This window comes from Triticum dicoccoides, chromosome 4A, assembly GCF_002162155.2.
Source record: "Triticum dicoccoides isolate Atlit2015 ecotype Zavitan chromosome 4A, WEW_v2.0, whole genome shotgun sequence".
Classification (NCBI taxonomy): Eukaryota; Viridiplantae; Streptophyta; class Magnoliopsida; order Poales; family Poaceae; genus Triticum; species Triticum dicoccoides.
Genome location: NC_041386.1, coordinates 117693924 through 117710003, shown reverse-complemented (window position 1 = coordinate 117710003; position 16080 = coordinate 117693924). Strand labels below are relative to the sequence as shown.

Genomic DNA, 16080 nt, shown 5'->3' with positions numbered 1-16080 from the left:
TTCTTTATTTGTCGTTCGTCCTTCAAAGGTAAATTTGCAGTTAAAATTGGCTCCTTGCTGCTTGGTCTCCCTTACAATGCTATCATTGTTGCTCCTTATGCCTTCATGTATCTCCTTGATAATTTGCTTCGCGTCCAACGCAAGCCTTATTTGCCTTTTTTTAAAATAAATAAAAATCTTTATAAACGCCTTGCATTGTACAAGGCCTTACGGGCCAGGAGAGGAGAAGGCCCATCAAAGTTTCAGCTGGCCCGAGATTCTGTACTTAGATGTGGCCAACCATGATTGTAATGACACACCAATGTTCTTGTTATTTTTAAGCTCCCAATTTTCTCTCAAACAAACACTTGAGACGCCAAAGTACCTTTCTACACCCAGGAGAAATGCTCATGGTGTAACAGTAAAAAAAATCCTGAATTTTATTGGTGACATACTTTAACAAATCTTTGTTGTGCATGCAAAAATTCACCACGAAATCACATAGGTGAAAGTCGTGCCAAAACAACAAAATCATAGCTCCAAAATGCTTTTGTAAGTAACATGTTCAAGGCATCATTTTTTTTACCACGTCTTCCACCAATGTGATTACGCGGTGAATTTTTGCATGCACAACAAACATTTGTGAAAGCATGCCAAAAAATCAGAATATTTTGAATTCTTCTTTCTATTTATTTTTTATTTTACAGTTCAAACCAGGAGCAAAATGCTCCTGATTGTAGAAACTCCACATCCCCGCCTACAATTTCCATTTTGCAACGTGCGGCAGCTTTCAAGGCCCCGTGCATGCACCGGAGCCACGCATCGACCACCGAAAGTTATCCAAAACCAGCGGCAAACCAGGAGGGGAGCCAAGCAAGCAGCCGCGCGACCATGAAGTGCTGGTGCACACATGCGCCCAAGGGAGCAATGGCGACGCCGCTCTCCAGCCCCTTCTCCGTCACCACCCTCCGGGCCCCGCTCTGGCACGGCCGCCTCCACGCACCGCCGCTGCCTCCCCTCCGCGCAAGCTCCGGCGATGACGCCGCCGGGCCGGAGACGCCGGCCCCGGTCGCCACCGCCCCCGCCGCCGACGAGGAGTTCGAGAAGCGCGTGCTGCAGCTGAAGTCCCGCGTCGGGCCCAAGAAGCGGGGCAGCGCCGGGGCGCGCAAGAGGAAGGCCGCCGCCGAGTCCAACGCCGTCACGCTGCCGCCGGTGCCGCTGCGGGAGCCACGGTCGGCGCTTGGCCTGCCCGTGGAGTTCGGCTTCACCGCCTACAGCGAGCGGCTCAACGGCCTGCTGGCCACGGTGGGCCTCACCGCGCTGCTACTGGTGGAGCTCGGCTCCGGCAAGTCGCTGGTCAAGTACCACCAGGCGCCCACGCTGTTCCTGCAGGTGTACACGATCGTCGCGGCGGGCACCGTGTACGTCAAGTACGAGAAGGAGCGGATCAGCGTCTGGCCGGCGCCGGCGCCGCCCAAGGCGCCGACGAGCGGCGAATAAGCTACTGGCTCTTCTTGGTTGATTTTGGTCTCGTCCGTAGGATGCTTCCATTTTGTAATTTATTTACAACCTCCTATAAGTTGCCGAGCAGTGCTGTAAAAACTGAAATTGCCTAACCACGCGAGTTCAAAAAAATATGTTTTCTTACAATCGCCTGACCTTTTTTTTACCCCACTTCCACACTCGTTTTCTTTTACTACGTGAGATGAGATTGAATTTCTTTCGTGGATGGAAGTTCCCCACTGTGTTGAGAAGAAACTCTGTTGAGGCTGCCGTGTATAGCTGTTGAGGTTATTTTTGGGGCATTGCTACCGAGATGTGATGATGTGTGCTTGCACTTGTAGATTTTCTCTCTCGGATCGTCTTAAACAGCAGAATTTCCACGAAATGGACAAACAAGGAGCCAAACAAACGCTGCCGTTGGTCCTCGTCCGTGACTGCGTTTGCTACGCGGACCATATTCTGCCCAACGCAGGGGACATGAATGATGGTGTGTGTCTGCGTAGTCTACTCTCATCCACAGCTCAACCACGCCATCCAAAGAGCTGGGCATAATTTCCACGGCCTGGCCCGCGCCAAACAGGCGACCAGCCAATGGCACGTCGTATGGCGAGCAGCGCAACCAATGATACGCATCGTCGCAACACAGTTTTTCCACATGGACAGATCACAGGTGGACTTGACTATAACGCACAAGACGGGCATCCATCATGAGCTGCTGCTTACTTTTCCACTGCACCATTAGAAAAAAGGGCAATGCCGAACACACCGCGGACTTTTATTCGATGCAAATTGCCCGGTGGCGGTGGTGCAGGTCACACCCATTAATAAACAGTAGGTAAAAAGTCTTGTCCAAAGACAGCAACAAGTCCTAATTAAACCACATCCAAACCGGGTGGGTATGCGGTACCGTATCCCATCTGCTTTTCCGGACCAACAACTAGGCAAACTATAGTGAAGACAAGTCGCTTTAATACAGGGCGCCCTACCAATACCGTGCAGCAAGTAGGTCAAGCCCGGATAGATAGATAAAGACACTTCTGCAAGTAGCTTCAGGCCATCTCTCGTTTAGTTTGAAGATTTGGCAAAAACTGTCCTCCATGTTGACATGCTAGCTTCAGCTTATGCCAACCAGGATCGAAAGATGCAGCCAGCCGATGACAATCATCTCATCAGTGTAACATGTGTATCACTGTAGATGTTATTAATGCTGCAGCATATCTCCTGAGAAAGAACGCAACAAACAAACCAATGTAGGAAGAGGGGGGGTGTGGTCAGCGAACACTTCTTGATTTGGCTAACAGAAGCGACGACGGCTGAATCAAAATGCCACTATGTATTAGTCGGTAGAAGATTCAGATGCATTCATCCATCCCTTGCTAGGTCAGTACCTCCTCTTCTTCGATCTACTGTCATTCGGGTTGCCGTCACGGCACCCCTGAGGGCCACGGTACCTGAAGCCGTCTTCCTGCTCGCCCCTTGCTCGGTGCTCCATTCTGTTCCTGAAGCCACGGCCATCAGGCTCCCGTGGACCGCCATCACCATCGGCGAAGTCGATGTCGCCATCGCCGTGGTGGTATGAGAGCATCTCCTCGTCGCCGCCCATGGGGCTCCGTTCCAAGGATCGACGATACCCTCTCCTCTCCCCAAACCTCCTTCTCTCTGTAAGCTCAGCCTCTGCATGTAGCACGGCTAGTTGAGCGGGATGTAAAGGTGGCTCAAAGGTCTCACCTTCCACACCTTGATGCATGCCACACCGCTTCATGTTCCTTTGCATACCTCTCTCGTCATGTCCTACTCGGTCGAATGGAGAACCACGGCGTCGTATGTGGCGTTGATGAGGTAAGTATGGTCTGTCACTTCTGTTTAGTGGTGGTGATCTGTGCATGGTTTCAGGGGACCGTCCCCGGTGGAAATGCACGGGGGCGCCCCTTCTTTGACCAGGTGAATGACTCCTGTCCCTGTGGATAAATGCATGATCACCTAGAGTGTGCTGTGAATGAGGATGGGGCATGAAAAACCTCTGTTCCATCATGTCATCTGGGACATCATCCATCTGCCCGTGATCCAACAGCCTAGGGTCCATAATCTCTCTCCCAGAAAATCTGTCATGCTCCATTTCTCTCATGAGGCAGCCAGGCATCTGATGCAGTGGTGAACGCAGCCGCCTATGCTGAGTTCGGTGCAAGTGCCCGTAGTCATTTTCATGTGGCCTCCTTCTGCCAACAATAGGTTCATCTTCGAAGTCAATTTCAGACTCATCGCTCATTCTTGGACCCCTGAAGTTCCTTGGATAGCCATGATATCCACCACCACGACCACGATAACGTGGGTCTATCCTCCGTTGATTGTTCATGTCTCTGCCACCATGGAACTCTCTATTGTTCTCTCGCTCAGACTGCATGAACCTCTCCCATCTTTCATTCCTGTAAAGAAAAATAAAGAGGACAACCTTCTGTAACAAGAGTCAAGGATAAAACCAACAAATATAAATACGCACAGGGCAAAGCAAGCCATGCTACATGCAACATGACTGCGAAAACAAAAGAATGACAAGGATCATACCTATTAACATAAGCATTTGCCACATCTCGCCAATGCGACCCATTAACCTGTCCATCTTTTTCATTCTGTACAGAAGATGTCATGCAAGAGTCAGGTTTGGATTTTTCGTGTTCTGATCTTTCACCTGTCGATTTTACCTCTGTAGATTCATTATGTAGTTGACTGGTCGAAGCTCTGTCAACAAGTGAATCTTCACCCAAAACTGGATCGTTTGGCTGTAAATTAGAGCCTCTAGCAATCTCTTCCTTTTCTGTCCCATGCTCACTCTTTACAGCAGCAATTTTTGTATTGTCCTCGCTACAATTAGCAGCTTGTTTACCATCAGGAGACTGACTCCTTTCAGATTTTATCACTGGGATTCTACACTTCTCGACAGTGTTATCAGATGTCTTGGGAGATTGCCTCGTAGAATCTATTTTATGGGAACCTGAAGCTCCCAAAATAGGTGATCTTGTAAGATCTGCTGAACTGGCACCTGCGGAAATCTTAACATCTTCCATGGTAATGTCAGTATTAGTCAGTGGGGAATTCTTATCAGATGTCAACAATTGTTTGTCTTTGGCTTTCCCATTAACAGAAACCTCACTTTCATGCTCCTCCTCACCTGAATGGGTGGCAATGACATCTGGCGTATTAACACGCTTCACATCATCAGTGCCCTGAATGTGAACCTTATTTGTCACGGACAAACAGTCATGATGCATATTACTATCACCTTCTTTCCGCGGCTCTGTGATTAAGTTATTAACCTCAGTAATTTGACTATTACCCAATGACTCAACACGAGGCTTATTGGTAGTAGGCAGCTGTGAAACAGCATTATCACCATCCTCTGAAAAGTCCATTGAAGCACTTCCTTGGGACATACCATCAAGTACAGCACGGTGCAGAGAATTGAAAACCAGAGGTTCAGCTGTAGGGTTGGAGGAACTTCGGGATACATCACAAGGCTTCCGGGCCACATTTTTGTGAGCATGAATCTGATTAACTGCTGGTTTACAATCAATAGTAGCTTTAACAGGATTACAGCTTGCAGGTCCCGAAGCAGAAATGGTGGGTTGACTAGCTGGTTCACATAATCCAGCAACAGGGCTGGCAACATTACCTTCCAAATGCAGTGATTTAGCAATTAATGACTCAGACTGACCACTTACTGTTGCAATCACAGGGCTTGGGATGGCAGTTGTCACTTCTTCACGCTTGATAAATTTCTCAGTGCAAGCAACACCACACAACTTGTCAGTTTGTGCAGGAACACTATCAGTCACTACCTCCAATCCATTGCGGACACCACTACCATTTGGAAACTTTCCAGAGTACAAATCAAAGCCAGCTTTACCACACACTTGGTTTAGGTTGCCAGTTTTTTCAAATTCAGCACTACTGCTAGCCTGTCCAACACTTTGTTGGACGAACAGAGGTGCCTTTTCTACATTTTTCTGGATATGTCGCCGTGTAGGTTCTCCAGGCTCTTTCTTCACCAAATTACTGGGCATTATCTCCACATTTCCAGAAACTGATTGTGGCATGGTGGTGTGAGGATTTACATTACACGCCATAGGTTTCAAAATCTTCTCAGCTGGTGATTTATTGGAGACTGGTGCAGGAACCTCCAGGCTGATCTTATTGGCTCTTTCAACAGGTTCAGACGTAAATATAGCATCAGGAACATTCAGACCCTTAGGCTCATCTGTGTGATTACCAGATAGAGAGAGGCTTAGCTCTGGATCAGGAGCAAGGCCTTTCCAGCTTATTCCAAGCTCTGGTCTGGTTGGTGGTTTAAGTTGCAAATCTAAGGTAACATCAGCTGCCACACTCTTATTAGGAAGTTGATATGCACTTGACGGTTTCAGAGTATTGTCAATATTTAGACTCAGCCGACTGCTTACTGAAGAAAAGGGTGCCACTGGGGGAACCTGTGCTTTCTGATGCTGAATTGTTGTATGATGGGGTATGTTAAAGCCAGCCTGCATTGTAGGCAAACCTTCAAGTTGATCAACTGGGTCCAGTGATACATTAAGATCTAAATTAGATAGTTTTCCCAAGCTAGAGTTAGAAGAAGATTCCATGCCACTTGTTGTTTGCACATCCTTGGGAGGTCTTGCTGAAGGAAATATAGAAAACCCCTGATCTAGTTTCTCTTTCTTGACAGGGGAATTAGAGTTGATTTTGACATTCTGACGAGACGCTAACTGTAAATCCAAAGTCAGAAACTTGTGACTCTGTGATCTGGCAACGGGAGCAGCACTCCCTAGTCTACCACTCTCTCCACGAGAGGGGATCTCGCTTGAGCCATTAAGTAGCACGCCTTTCTTCTCGTTCGTCAACGGAGTAAAAGATCTACTGGGAATATCCGATTTAGATCTATTCAAGACAGGCTCGTTGCTAAAGCCAGCCACCAGAGCCGAGACGGACATCCCCGTCGGAGTAGATGGGGGCTTCATGGAGAGTGTCATTCCAGATGGAACTGATTTGTCGGATAAGAAAACCGGCCTTTTCTTAATGGGAACACCAGCAGCCGGCTCACCCAATCGCAGCCCAAGCGGATGACCGCAAACCTGCTCACAAAACATCGACGATTTATGTACATACAGAGATGGAAAGCCGCGTAACCAAGCAACCTAGAATTAACATTCAATGAGGAAACTGCAAGTACCTCGTCCTTCTTGGCTACCGACATCTTGCTGTGTGGTAGATAGGCAGACAATAACCTGTTTTCTCTGGTAGAAACTGAAGTCAGTCTCCCCCCAAAAAAGGCAGAAAACAACAGTAGGTACAGAAAGGCACAAGTAATGCATACCAACCGGGGATAGCCAGGCAGATGGTACGGTGGATCATACTACTAAGAAGCTGCTACTAGCATACAGGAGCAAAATCCCTTTGTCTATTTGCAACACCAAGGGTAAATTAATTGTTTAACTTCCAAGACACGACAAGTCTTTTTTCATGAGAACGAGTCAGAGAATTGGCTGAGCAGAAGGCACGGACAAATCTGCAAGTGTTAAATGGTGGACCGACGGCATGGCAAATCTACCAGGTGTTAATGATGGACTCGATGGCATACTTACTGCAAATCTACCAGTATCATCCAAGAAGAAGTGGTAATTCCTTTATGAATACTACCGATTCATAAGACAGGATGAGCACATCTCAAGATAATACTGTTAATCATAACTAAATAAGCAATTTCACACTGGATACAAACTGTCGGCGGAAAAAGAGAGTAAAAGCGCAGCAGAATCCGGAGAACTGGGCTGCCACGCTACCGTGTTGCGCCCAAGAGGACTAACCGAAAACTCGGGCAATTCACACAGGCTTTTGCCGCTTGCGTGAGAGCGAAGCGCCCCCATTATACCACTAGGAGTTCACGAATCTCACCAAGGAGAAGAGAACTACCACAGCAATTAACCCGCAAAAGAAAACAGTCGAAGTAACCGCCGAGTCCCGGCGGAAGATCGATCTAGAAAGACGAATCCAATCTCACTCACAAACAACAACAAGAACATCTCATACCGCCGAAATAAGACGAGGAAAATATACTAGTACAAGCTTACTTCAAAGTTACCTGCTGATCACTCCGGAAGAGACGCCGCCGCTCAGTGCCGCGGCAACTAGCGGGCTGGAGAAGTAGTAGTAGTAGTGGAAGAAGAGGAGGGTGCGTAGGCGAGGCGAGTGCGACGGCGGGGCATTAAAAAGAGAGCGCGCAGCGTAGGCCGACGGCGACGGGGCACCCACTCAGCCTCAGGCCTCCGGAGACGAAGAAATGAAATCCCTGGTGGCTCGCTCCTCCGCACCAGTCCCTCTCCGAGACTCCAACCAATCTCATCTGACAGAGCGAGATCCCTTGCTTGCCTCTCCGCGCAACCAAGACGCAACCAACGCCGAATAATAATGATGGGTGGACTATACTAGCATTTCTTTCCGCCTTTGGTTTGTTTTTTATAACCCATATCTGGGGGCGCGGGGCGGGGCGTGGGGCGTGACTTCCGCGAAGTTCCCGGGCAGTCCCCGTCTGGACTCCGGTGACCTATCGTGCGGCCGTGGCGACCAGGATGGGCGATCTGCGCCGTCCGTTGACCGGGCCAGGCCGACCTGGGCCGGGCAGTTCCTGCTGGTGGTTTATTTAGGGGGCCGCATTTTGTTGGTGGCACACGCGATCCATTTCCAAACGGGAGAGGCGGTTTGGGCTGGGTGGCGTAGGGTAGGGTAGGGGCGTAGGGCGACGGAGGCGCCAGGCGACTGGCGATGGGACGGGTGCCCTCGCCTCCTGCCGTCCGTCAGTTGGGCATGGCTGATGCACGGTTCGGACGTGACTCATCAGTCGGGTCTACCTACGGTCATACCCACAAGGAGACGAGCGGTACGAGTACTGTGCTGGCAGGCAACGGCACGTACCGACGCACCACGGGCTCGCAAATGGTGCGGTGAATGCTTTTGACCTGTCGTTGTCGAGGCGGGGGCACCGCATCGGTCGGCGTGAGCTGAGCCGTGGCGCCCTCTCTGGAACATGGAACGTGGCCACCACTGGGCAGCGCTGTGGAGCTTGTCGGGCGGGCCCTCCGTCCGTAGGGAGGAGCACACGGCAGACGGCACACAGCAGAGCGTGCCCGTAGAGGATCGCGTTGAGAAAAGGCCACAGTGGGCGCGTCACGCACTTTGGCCCGGCCTCGCCTGCACCGTAAATTAATGTCTGCTCTCTGCTGCAAAGGAGGAGTAAAGAAATGAGCAGATAACGGCTGGGCCCCACCCCGTTCGGTGGTGCTCCTCCACCGGATCGTCCCAATCTTTCGAGGTGGGATCGATCCCCACCCCACCGAGGCGAGAACAAAGCTGTCCACGACGCCTTCTTCCACATCACAGGGCCGTGACTGGCCACGAGTCACACTCGAAAGCTTGTAAAGAAGATGCATCGCTCGCGGCAGGGACAAATGGTTGCCCGTGGGACAAACTATCCAGGCGAAAGCATCCATCCATGATGCCGTATGCTTGCTGGGTGTGGCATGTGGCTTCTTGACCCTTTCTTTCATCGCGACTTTGCTCTCCAGCTGGCGGCTCAGTTAGCTTATTGGCTTCTGTACTGTCAAGAGAAGAAAAAAAAAGATCATTGGCCTCTATCTTGTTTTGTTGAGTTGTTATACGGTGCCACATGGTCCTACTACTACTACTTCCCTTCGTCAAAAAGAAAATGATCCTGCTCCATGCAGGCACCTAATTGTTTGGGCAAAAAAATGCGGGCGTAGCTCAACGGCCTCGCATTTCTTTCTTACTAAAAGAGAAAAATCCTCTTGCTTGACTATCGACGGCCACTGATAATACTGGACGTCCTCGTCGCCCAGCGCACATACTCTAGTGACAAATCATCTTCCGTTTAGCGTGGCTCTAAAGAAATGTTCTGTTCTTCATGGTGTGAACGCTTGTTTATTCTGTAGCCACTGGATATCCAGTATCCACGCAACCTTTGCCAGAGAGAATAAGGGTTTTGCGCTGCGAGAATGATGTGTTGACAAGCTTGACATTTGTCGACTCTTCGTCGTAGCAGGTACTAACACCAATGTTGATATGAAGAAAAAAGATGAAGATAAAGTTACAATCAAGAACATGAATTTTCTGATTGAGGATCATACGATTATAACATAGTAACATAGTGAAATTTCATATCTATAAGGTTTTTAAAAAGTAGGTAACACACATAGTAACATAATGAAATATGACTGTTTGATTTGTTTCCTAACTATTCTTCATGCAAGACTTTCCATACTTTCATTTTATTTCCATTTTTTACTATTACACATGCAAAACTTGCCATACAATAAATCGTATTAATGTTTGATCTTTTTTCCGAACTACTATGGGTATCTAATATGCGTATTTTTGTTTTCTAACTATCTAATACGGGTATGTAATATTACTTACTAACAAAATTATGTACATACATGGGTATATAAACTCAGTAAAATATTTTCTGAAATATTACATTCTATTTTTGTTTTCTAACTAATTAATACGAGTATCTAATACCTAGTATCGAATTTTTGTACATGTTTTTGTTTCCTAACCATCGAAATTTTTGTTTCCTTGTTAATACTGGACGTCCTCGTCGTCCAGCGCACATACTACTCCAGTGACAAATCATTTTCCGTTTAGCGTGGCTCTAAAGAAATGTTCATGGTGTGAATGCTCGTTTATTCTGTAGCCACCGGGTATCCACGCGACCTTTGCCAGAGAGAATAAGGGTTTTGCGCTGCGAGGATGATGTGTTGACAAGCTTGACATTTGTCGACTCTTCGTCGTAGCAGGTACTAACACCATTGTTGATATGAAGAGAAAAGATGAAGATAAAGTTACAGTCAAGAACATGAATTTCCTAATTGAGGATCATATGAATATAACATAGTAACATAGTGAAATTTCATATCTATAAGGTTTTTAAAAAGTAGGTAAAACACATATGTAGACACGCACACACATGTATATGAAATCTGGTAGGGAGAAAGTGGACTATGTCAATGCTCTTTACAAGAACTATTCACTCCGTCCCAAAATAAGTGTCTATTTTGAAACAGAGGGAGTAGATGATACCCCGCGCGTTGCTGCTGTAACTTTGTTAAAAAAATGCGTACATAGTTGCTAAAAAATAACTAAATCTAATAAAAAGAAAATACAAGCTTAAAGATCAATAAAAGAAAGTCTCTAAAAATAGAATATAAACTTTTGAATCACTGTCCAAAATATCATTTCAAAAAAAATGTGAAGGGTGACTAAAATGCATGTCTGATGTGACAGCATTACATGTATAGATTAATGTAAAAATAATTGTAATTTATAAGTTCGCTTATGTGGCAGATTTTGCATAGCTTAGTGGTGACGTTCGTTTATGTGATAGATTTTGCATGACTTAGTAGGAAAGAAGACTTAAATACATGGCCTTAATGGGGACGATGAGGTGGACATTTTGTATGTTGAGAGAATTGGGACCAACTTTTTAAGAATGTAAGTTATGGCACTCCCGAAGGAACGGTTCTTCACATGGCTGGTCCCTCGACCACCTGATGGTGCAGTGCTCATTTGCCAAGACAATTTTTGGTTTCTCTTCCTTTGTGACTTCGGACTTAGGAGCTGAATTACAAATATATATACACCAATGCAAGAGAATGGTTGTGCTCGATGTGCATTGGGTTCTCTTGTGCTAAGGCAAGGGAATTGGCTTTGATCTTAATCGTGGGATTTTGCAAGCTTTGGCTAGAGAGGAACGCCAAAGTGTTCGATGGTAAGACATTGACAGTGCGGATAGTTTTATGCTTAGCGGTAGACATGCACAAGCAATGGGTGCTTGCTAGGTGAAGAAAGCAGGCATTAGAGAGGAGTAGCTTAGTTCGACTGTGGTGTATGGCTTTGGTTTCGGTCCGCTTTCTCCTTTGTGTGCCATAGAAAATATTCTTTGCACTCATAACTTGTAACTGACTCTCCTTATCCTTCATGAACATGGCATGCATCATTGGTGTTGCTTGTTCTTGAAAAGAGAAATGGTAGTGAAATATGAAAATCTCGAAGCAGTTATAAAGTAAATTACTTTACGTTGAACTCCCGACCCCGGCTCCTGTTGGAAAACGTAGCAGAATTTTAAAATTTTCTACGCATCACCAAGATCAATCTATGGAGTTATCTAGCAACGAGGGAGAGAGGAGTGCATCTACATACCCTTGTAGATCGCGCGCGGAAGCGTTCAAGAGAACGGGGTTGATGGAGTCATACTCGACGTGATTCAAATCACCGATGACCTAGTGCCGAACGGACGGCACCTCCGCGTTCAACACACGTACGGTTAGGAAGACGTCTCCTCCTTCTTGATCCAGCAAGGGGGAAGGAGAGGTTGATGAAGATCCAGCAGCACGACGGCGTGGTGGTGGATGCAGCAGGATCCCGGCAGGGCTTCGCCAAGCGCAAGCGGGGAGGAGAGGTGTTACGGAGGGAGAGGGAGGCGCCAAGAGCAAGGGGTGCGGCTGCCCTTCCTCCCCCCTTCTTTATATAGGGGCCTTGGGGGGGGGCGTCGGCCCTAGGGAGATGGATCTCCAAGGGGGCGGCGGCCAAGGGTGGCTCCCCCCCCCAAGCCAAGTGGGGGGCGCCCCCACCCCTAGGGTTTCCGAACCCTAGACGCAGAGCAGGCCCAAGGGGGGGGACGCACCAGCCCACTAAGGGCTGGTTCCCCACCCAATTCAGCCCATGGGGCCCTTCGGGATAGGTGGCCCCACCCGGTGGACCCCCGGGACCCTTTCGGTGGTCCCGATACAATACCGGTAACCCCCGAAACCTTCCCGATGGCCAAAACTGGACTTCCCATATATAAATCTTTACCTCCGGACCATTCCGGAACTCCTCGTGACGTCCGGGATCTCATCCGGTACTCCGAACAACTGTCGGGTTACTACATACTAATATCTCTACAACCCTAGCGTCACCGAACCTTAAGTGTGTAGACCCTACGGGTTCGGGAGACATGCAGACATGACCGAGACGCCTCTCCGGTCAATAACCAACAGCGAGATCTAGATACCCATGTTGGCTCCCACATGCTCCACGATGATCTCATCGGATGAACCACAATGTCGAGGATTCAATCAATCTGTATACAATTCCCTTTGTCAATCGGTACGTTACTTGCCCGAGACTCGATCGTCGGTATCCCAATACCTTGTTCAATCTCGTTACCGGCAAGTCACTTTACTCGTGCCGTAATGCATGATCCCGTGATCAACCACTTCGTCACATTGAGCTCATTATGATGATGCATTACCAAGTGGGCCCAGAGATACCTCTCCATCATACGGAGTGACAAATCCCAGTCTCGATTCGTGCCAACCCAACAGATACTTTCGGAGATACCTATAATGTACCTTTATAGTCACCCAGTTACGTTGTGACGTTTGACACACCCAAGGCACTCCTACGGTATCCGGGAGTTGCACAATCTCATGGTCTAAGGAAATGATACTTGACATTCGGAAAAGCTACAGCAAACGAACTACACGATCTTTGAGCTATGCTTAGGATTGGGTCTTGTCCATCACATCATTCTCCTAATGATGTGATCCCGTTATCAATGACATCCAATGTCCATAGTCAGGAAACCATGACTATCTTTTGATCAACGAGCTAGTCAACTAGAGGCTCACTAGGGACATGTTGTGGTCTATGTATTCACACATGTATTACGATTTCCGGATAACACAATTATAGCATGAACAATAGACAATTATCATGAACAAAGAAATATAATAATAACCATTTTATTATTGCCTCTAGGGCATATTTCCAACAGTCTCCCACTTGCACTAGAGTCAATATTCTAGTTACATTGTGATGAATCGAACACCCATGCAGTTCTGGTGTTGATCATGTTTTGCTCTAGGGAGAGGTTTAGTCAACGGATCTGCCACATTCAGGTCCGTATGTACTTTACAAATCTCTATGTCTCCATTTTGAACACTTTCACGAATGGAGTTGAAGCGACGCTTGATATGCCTGGTCTTCCTGTGAAACCTGGACTCCTTGGCAAGGGCAATAGCTCCAGTGTTGTCACAGAAGAGAGTCATCGGGCCCGACACATTGGGTATGACTCCTAGGTCGGTAATGAACTCCTTCACCCAGACTGCTTCTTGTGCTGCCTCCGAGGCTGCCATGTACTCCGCTTCACATGTAGATCCCGCCACAACGCTTTGCTTGCAACTGCACCAGCTTACTGCCCCACCATTCAAAATATACATGTATCCGGTTTGTGACTTAGAGTCATCCAGATCTGTGTCGAAGCTAGCATCAACATAACCCTTTACGACGAGCTCTTCATCACCTCCGTACACGAGAAACATGTCCTTAGTCCTTTTCAGGTACTTCAGGATGTTCTTGACTGCTGTCCAGTGTTCCATGCCGGGATTACTTTGGTACCTTCCTACCAAACTTATGGCAAGGTTTACATCAGGTCTGGTACACAGCATAGCATACATGATAGACCCTATGGCCGAGGCATAGGGGACGACACTCATCTTTTCTCTATCTTCTGCCGTGGTCGGGCATTGAGCCGTGCTCAATCTCGTACCTTGCAATACAGGCAAGAACCCCTTCTTTGACTGATCCATTTTGAACTTCTTCAATATCTTGTCAAGGTACGTACTCTGTGAAAGACCAATGAGGCGTCTCGATCTATCTCTATAGATCTTGATGCCTAATATATAAGCAGCTTCTTCAAGGTCCTTCATTGAAAAACACTTGTTCAAGTAGGCCTTTATGCTTTCCAAGAATTCTATATCATTTCCCATCAACAATATGTCATCCACATACAATATGAGAAATGCTACAGAGCTCCCACTCACTTTCTTGTAAATGCAGGCTTCTCCATAAGTCTGCGTAAACCCAAACGCTTTGATCATCTCATCAAAACAAATGTTCCAACTCCGAGATGCTTGCACCAGCCCATAAATCGAGCGTTGGAGCTTGCACACCTTGTCAGCATTCTTAGGATCGACAAAACCTTCCGGCTGCATCATATACAATTCTTCCTTAAGGAAACCATTAAGGAATGCCGTTTTGACGTCCATTTGCCATATCTCATAATCATAGAATGCGGCAATTGCTAACATGATTCGGACGGACTTCAGCTTCGCTACGGGTGAGAAAGTCTCATCGTAGTCAACCCCTTGAACTTGTCGATAACCCTTAGCGACAAGCCGAGCTTTATAGATGGTCACATTACCATCCGCGTCTGTCTTCTTCTTAAAGATCCATTTATTTTCTATGGCTCGCTGATCATCGGGCAAGTCAGTCAAAGTCCATACTTCATTTTCATACATGGATCCTATCTCGAATTTAATGGCTTCCAGCCATTTGTCGGAATCCGGGCCCGCCATCGCTTCTTCATAGTTCGAAGGTTCACCATTGTCTAACAACATGATTTCCAAGACAGGGTTGCCGTACCACTCTGGTGCGGAACGTGTCCTCGTGGACCTACGAAGTTCAGTAGTAACTTGATCTGAAGTTTCATGATCATCATCATTAACTTCCTCTCTAGTCGGTGCAGGCACCTCAGGAACATTTTCTTGAGCTGCGCCACTTACTGGTTCAAGAAGTAATACTTCATCAAGTTCTACTTTCCTCCCACTTATTTCTTTCAAGAGAAACTCTTTCTCTAGAAATGACCCATTCTTGGCAACAAAGATCTTGCCTTCGGATCTGAGGTAGAAGGTATACCCAACAGTTTCTTTAGGGTATCCTATGAAGATGCATTTTTCCGACTTGGGTTCGAGTTTTTCAGGTTGAAGTTTCTTGATAATAAGCATCGCATCCCCAAACTTTTAGAAACGACATCTTAGGTTTCTTCCCAAACCATAATTCATACGGTGTCGTCTCAACGGATTTCGACGGAGCCCTATTTAAAGTGAATGCGGCAGTCTCTAAAGCATAGCCCCAAAATGACAGCGGTAAATCGGTAAGAGACATCATAGATCGCACCATATCCAATAGAGTGCGATTACGACATTCGGACACACCATTACGCTGAGGTGTTCCAGGCGGCGTGAGTTGTGAAACTATTTCACATTTTCTTAAGTGTGTGCCAAATTCGTGACTCAAGTATTCTCGCCCACGATCTGATCGCAAGAACTTGATTTTCTTGTCACGTTGATTCTCAACCTCACTCTGAAATTCCTTGAACTTTTCAAAGGTCTCAGACTTGTGTTTCATTAAGTAGACATAACCATATCTACTCAAGTCATCAGTGAGGGTGAGAACATAACAATAGCCACCGCGAGCCTCAACACTCATTGGACCTCACACATCAGTATGTATGATTTCCAATACGTTGGTTGCTCGCTCCATTGTTCCTGAGAACGGAGTCTTGGTCATTTTACCCATGAGGCATGGTTCGCACGTGTCAAATGATTCGTAATCAAGAGACTCTAAAAGTCCATCTGCATGGAGCTTCTTCATGCGTTTGACACCTATGTGACCAAGGCGGCAGTGCCACAAGTATGTGGGACTATCATTATC

At 47.2% G+C, this 16080-nt stretch overlaps 2 protein-coding genes across 5 annotated transcripts; one reads left to right on the top strand and one right to left on the bottom strand.

Moving 5' to 3' along the window:
• The first annotated feature begins 789 nt into the window (after positions 1-789).
• On the top strand, positions 790-1629 carry LOC119285329. The gene has a single exon (XM_037564572.1). It carries the CDS (start codon positions 871-873, stop codon positions 1477-1479), a length of 609 nt encoding a protein of 202 aa, XP_037420469.1. The 5' UTR covers positions 790-870; the 3' UTR covers positions 1480-1629.
• A 591-nt stretch (positions 1630-2220) lies between these two features.
• LOC119285328 lies at positions 2221-7973 on the bottom strand. Of its 4 annotated transcripts, XM_037564571.1 has the most exons (5): positions 7610-7973; positions 6701-6764; positions 4182-6602; positions 4045-4109; positions 2221-3905 (listed from the first exon to the last, which is right to left on the bottom strand). In XM_037564571.1, exons 2-5 carry the CDS (start codon positions 6722-6724, stop codon positions 2864-2866), a joined length of 3552 nt encoding a protein of 1183 aa, XP_037420468.1. In that variant the 5' UTR covers positions 6725-6764; positions 7610-7973; the 3' UTR covers positions 2221-2863. The 4 variants fall into 4 exon arrangements, with proteins under 4 accessions (XP_037420468.1, XP_037420467.1, XP_037420465.1 ...); XM_037564570.1 differs by having other exon boundaries at positions 4045-6602; positions 7599-7971; XM_037564568.1 differs by having other exon boundaries at positions 4045-6602; positions 7610-7971.
• Between the last annotated feature and the right edge of the window lie 8107 nt (positions 7974-16080).